At 40.6% G+C, this 5,569-nt stretch overlaps 1 protein-coding gene across 1 annotated transcript; it reads left to right on the top strand.

Annotated features, from left to right (window-relative positions):
* Positions 1-1,268: 1,268 nt before the first annotated feature.
* On the top strand, positions 1,269-5,569 carry LOC102028365 (sodium-dependent glucose transporter 1-like; the record flags this gene model as incomplete). The annotated part of the gene is given in 3 exon segments (XM_013510186.1): positions 1,269-1,437; positions 3,085-3,201; positions 5,137-5,569. Coding segments are annotated over 3 exon segments (719 nt in total), but the record flags the coding sequence as incomplete, so codon positions are not given.

Raw genomic sequence — 5,569 nt, 5'->3', positions numbered from 1 at the left:
CAGGTAGAGGAATAGGGCCAGCGAGGAAGTGCACTTTTCCAGCTCGCACAGCTGAAGTGTTACAACTAGGAACGCCTCTTACCCCGCACCGTTCTGTTTAAAAGTATCCGGGCTTCAGAACCTTAAGTGTTTTGCTTTGCTTTGTTTTGTTTTTGTTTTCAGCAAATTCCACGGCCACATGTGCCTTTTACCAAACTCTTCTTGCCAAACTTGTTAGTTGTAGATTTTTGCAGAGTTGGAAGAGTTCGTCCTTTGAGGATAGTCGCTGGCTACTTAGCATCTCAGAGAGTCTGAGCCCCAGTTAGTTATGGACTTGATGAGGGAGAGGATGAGAAAATCATCACTGCAGAAGTCAGGTGAGCTCGGCTTGTGCGCCAGGTTTTCTAGATCCCTTGAAGGATAAAGTCGTTTGATTAGAGCCAGTATCCAGGCTTCTGTTGTAATGATGCTTGCGGGGGCTTGTGCACACCATGTTTCTTAGTCTGAAACGCGTGTTGCTTGGACAGGAGGTGCACCCTGCTTTCGTGTGGAGCAGAACAGTGTAATTAGAATCAATTCTTGATTCATACACTGTTACACACATTTTTCTTAAAAGATCTAACACAGTACCTTTGAAAAGAAACCAGAACCCTCGGTCCTTTCTAACACGTTTTCTAGTAAAATTGTGTTAGTATCATTCTCTGTGTGTGTGTGTGTGTGTGTAGAATTGCTTTCTCTAAGGAATCTTGATAGCCAGTAGTCCCAACTGGTTTTTTGCTTTCAAAAAAAAGTAGATTCAGAAACATTCAAATTGTTTATCTCTTACATAGATTGGCTATGTGTAGTTAAAAGGAAGGATTCCATGTGCACCAGATATATTGCTGTCTTAATATGCAACATAGGAAAATGTCTTGATGTACTGATAAATTCTAACATCTAAGTTTGTTATTCATGTATGTAATATATTTCAAAATATAGTGTTTTGACGGGTTTTGTTATTTATTAATAGTGAATGCAGAATAGTCTTCTAAGGTGTTGTTCCAAAATTAAACAATTGCAGCAGAAAGCTAGAAGAATTCTTTCTTTACTTGAGGATAAAGAATGCAAGAGAAGTTGTGGAAGTCCATAGTAATAATACTCAGTGCCTTTTTTCTGGCTGTGACACTTAATTTCCTACATTATTCTGTAATTCCCTCTTCCACCTTGTTTTTTAAATAACAGAACAAGTTACCACTTTGACATCATTTTAATGGTTGTAAGTAAAAAGATTTTGTCTTTTTAAATTTTAGGGAATGAGTGCCGGTATACTGGGACCCACGTTTCAAGATCTGGCAACAAATGTAAACCGAAATATCAGCAGTCTTTCTCTAATTTTTGTGAGCCGAGCCTCTGGAGTCTTGTGTGGCTCTATGATTGGTGGTATTCTTTTTGAATACATGAATCATGTTTTACTTTTGGGTAAGAAAACACTGACTTTTTTCTGCTTTGTGACTGTAACTGTATTTACAATATGACTGTACGTATGAAAAACAGCAGCCTGCAGAATGGCTGACAACTGAAAGGCGTATATTAGTTGTCCGCGAGGCTGGGCTCCCTGCTGTTCCTTGCCTTGGCAGTGAGGGGGAATCCGTGCTGGGCCCTCTGGAAACAGCCCTGTGGGTGTGTATGTGTGTTTGTGTGTGTGTGTGTGTGTGTGTGTGTGTATGTGTGTGTGTGCAATCCTGAGCCTTCCCAACCTTCGTAGCAGTTAGCACACCACTCCAGGGCCACACACCGGAGAGCCCAAGCTCTGTTTAGGAGGGTGGAGGGCAGATCTCAGGCCATAGCCATCAGAATGAGCTCCTGGAGCCTGCCCAGGGTCTATGGCTTCTCTATTGAAAATGAAGGGGCTCAGCTACATTTTTGTTCCCACTGGCGCATGGCAGTGATGCCCGCAGAATACCCTTCCTTATCCTAGACATCACTAGGCAAAGCATTTTTAACACACTCGCTTTTTAATAAATAGATATTTTAAAATAAAATTTAGATTTAATGTGATAAAACACCTTTGGAACCAATGAGAATATCTTATTGCTGATGAGCAATAAATAATACTTCTTACTTCCCAAATGGGCTAGGAGAATATATTTCATGAATTTTCCTTCCTATTCCTGAAACTATTTAGTAAACTTTTACTACAAACTACTCTACTGACTACAGTTTTTTTTTTTTTTTTACCTTTTTATATTAACTTTTGGTTCTTAAATGTTGTGGCTTATATCTAGATGTCCTCCCAAAGCCTTATGCTCTCATAGGCTGGGCTTTTTGGAGGTAGCTGGATCTAGGATGTGAGATGCTGGGATTAAGGATATGATGCTAGGATTAATTCATGGTACAATGCTAGGATTAAGACTGCCCCATCCTGGGTGTGAGTGCTACCTGCCCTAAGAGTGGGTAGCATGGGTAGGATATAAGGGACAGAGAGAAGACCCCTGCTTGCCATTTGCTGCTGCTTCACTACTTTGTTGCTTTGCTGCCCATCACAAACTGTTTCTCTTCTGTGATGTCCCTCTCCATGCCACCCTACCTTGCTGCCAGCCAACTATGAACTGAAACCTCTACAAACTGTGAGCTACAATAAACCTTTCCTCCTTTAAGTTTGGGTGTTGGGTATTTTGTCTCAGCAATGAGAAAAGTAACTAAGACAAATGTGAAGCATTTAAGTAAATAATTTTTGGCCTCTTTCTTCTTGTTATAAAGCTTTTCTTAGTAGTACAATTTATGGTTTGATTATTACTAGGGCAATAATAACACTATTAATAATTTATATTTTATACTCCATAAAACTTATATAAGATTCAGATGGTGAAACTACTAGTAGAAGCCCTAACTGTCATCTTCTCATGATTACTCAGGTTTAACTGGATCTTACTTTGCAGTTTTGGAAGTTTTTAAGGTATTGACTTTAGGCCTGACTCTGCATAAATATGGGGCGGGGGTTGTTGATTTGTGTTCCTCAGGATAGGCCAGGGCCTTGAGCATGTTGGGCAAGTGTTCTCTTGCAGAGCTGCACCCCCAGCTGTTGAATACTGTTTTTTATAGCCGACTTTCACCTTTTCTTCTCAGGGTTGTCAGTGTTGGCTACCTCAGCTGGCCTTTACCTTGTTCCTTTTTGCAAGACAGCAGCGTTACTGATTGCTGTGATGTCTGTCTTTGGCGCTGCAGCTGGTGTTCTGGATACAGGTTAGTGAATCTTCAGTGCCATTTCTGGGAGTGTGGACTCAGTACTAGAGAAATAATTTGCAAAGCTCTTGAAATGACATGGACTTACGGAGTTGTTCATGGGTCACCCCATGGGAGCTGCCCTTCCCGCAGCTCCTCTTTTTGCCGGTCAGAGCACCAAGTTTTGAGCAGCCAACTGTGAAGTGACCGTAAAGGATTTTGTTCTATGGGAGATGGTTGATTTACAATGTCAACACAGAGAAGGACCCCGCCTGTGGGTAATTACAGTACAGGTGAGCAGGCTTTCATTTCAGGAGAGAATTATATGATTATAATATTAGAGAAAATGATAGTGTAGTGGTATAAAGCAAGTTTCAAATTACTAGTTAGCAGTGAAAGCATAGGAGCAGCCATCCAATATAAGATGTACTCTGTGACTGGGCCAGTAGAAACCTGTGGTGTGTATCACTGCCCTTGTCTTCCTTTTGTATCCTTTTCTCAACAGCTTCTGTTTGTCCACAGTGGAGCTTCTCATTGTGTCATCACACTTTGAAAACCTACGAAAAATACACATTATATAGATTACTGCCAAATCCAGCTTTCTAGGCCTCTGGTTCCTGCTTATTATTATTTATAAATCACAGAAGGGCCAGGGATGTAGCTCAGTGGCACAAACACCTGCCTGGCAAGAGCAAGGTCCTGAGTTTGATTCCTGGTACTGGAAAAAAAATCACAAAAATATTTAATGCTCAGTTTGACTTTAGTGTTAAATTTACAGGGTAAGATTATATGTCTATCTGAAAATATCTGATTTTTTAAAAAGATAGCCAAAGACCTAATGCTCTAACCTTTCACATTATAGGTTTCCAGTGTATGTGGACACACTAAAATGTGTTCTTATTTCCTCTAAAGTTCGCAGTGGAGTCCTGAGTATTCAGATTCTTGACCATATATTTCCATATGCTTTATATATAAATAATATCCAATTAGAATTTTCTACTGATTGTCAGTACAGTAAGATTTGGAAATATAGCCACTGTTAGATGATACAATTTTGCCTATTAAATTCATATATTTAAAATATTCACAATTAAATAGGTCTATGAGAATTACTCCCGTCTGTTGTTATTTTTGTTTTGTTTTATTTTTGAGACAGGGCCTCACTATGTAGTCCAGCCTGGTCTTGAACTCACTATGTAGCTCAGGCTGGCCTCTAACTCAGAGGGACCTTCCTGCCTCAGCTTCCTGAGTGCTGGCATTACAGGTGTGTGCCACCACATCTGGCTGTTATGATTGTTTTATAAAAACCCTTTGCTAATATGTCTGTATCACAAGTTACCAGTCCCACAACCTCCCAAAGGAGTGAATGACAAACAGCTTAAATAAAAGAGATAAGTGATTTGGTTTTCTAACAAAGGAAGGAGAGACTGAGGCAAGCACAGGAACTGAGCAGGACCTTGGGAGTCAGTTTAAAGACTTCTCCAAATAGTAAGTTTTGTCAATTAAGAAAACTATTTAGAGATCTCTAAGGCTGGCAACTTAATTACTCTGAAATTCAGTATTTCAGCAGCCCATGTTCTTAGTTGCCTCAGCTGTGGTTATCTTGACTTCAGAGCACTATGTATATTTTCTTTTCCGACACAGCCAGAGTCCATGTGTCCAGCAACTTAACCCCATAGGCTGGTATCCAACATGTCTGGCTGCAGAAGGTAGTAGTTTACCAGCTCGCACAATTCCATGCATATATAGGAAATGTTATATGCAGAGTTCTTTGGTAGCAGGGGTTAGAGTTCTTTAAACATAGAATTCACTCAGGTACATTGTTTGATAACTGAGAACATTATAATGCTCATGGCATGTAAAAGACACTCATCCTCTCTCTGATAGTGATAAACTTTTCTTTTTAACAAAGATGGTATATTTAACTTACATCATTTCCCCTTGTTTGACTGGTAGGTGCCAACGTCCTTATCTTGACTCTATGGGGGGACAAAGGAGCGCCACATATGCAGGCCTTACACTTCAGTTTTGCCTTGGGTGCCTTTTTGGCTCCTATTCTGGCAAAATTGGCCTTGGGGACGACAGTGTCAGCTGTAAACCACACAGAGCCTGACCTTCACCATCCAGCCCTCAACCGATCATCTGAAGCCGACCCAGACCTTCTGTTTGCAGCACCTGATGACTTGAACTTACTGTGGGCTTATGCTTCCGTCGGCACTTACACCTTTGTAGTTTCTGTCTTCCTGTTTGCTCTGTTTTTCAAGAAAACCTCGAAGCACGAAAAGTCAGCAGCATCTGCTCAGGAATCTCGAAGAGCTAAATATCACAAGGCCCTGCTCTGCCTCCTTTTTCTGTTCTTCTTTTTTTACGTTGGAGCTGAGATAACCTA

The sequence above is a fragment of the Chinchilla lanigera genome, unplaced genomic scaffold (genome assembly GCF_000276665.1).
Source record: "Chinchilla lanigera isolate Chin_1 unplaced genomic scaffold, ChiLan1.0 scaffold00343, whole genome shotgun sequence".
Taxonomy (NCBI): Eukaryota; Metazoa; Chordata; class Mammalia; order Rodentia; family Chinchillidae; genus Chinchilla; species Chinchilla lanigera.
The sequence above is the reverse complement of the archived record's forward strand: the minus strand, read 5'-3'. Positions and strand labels throughout refer to the sequence as shown.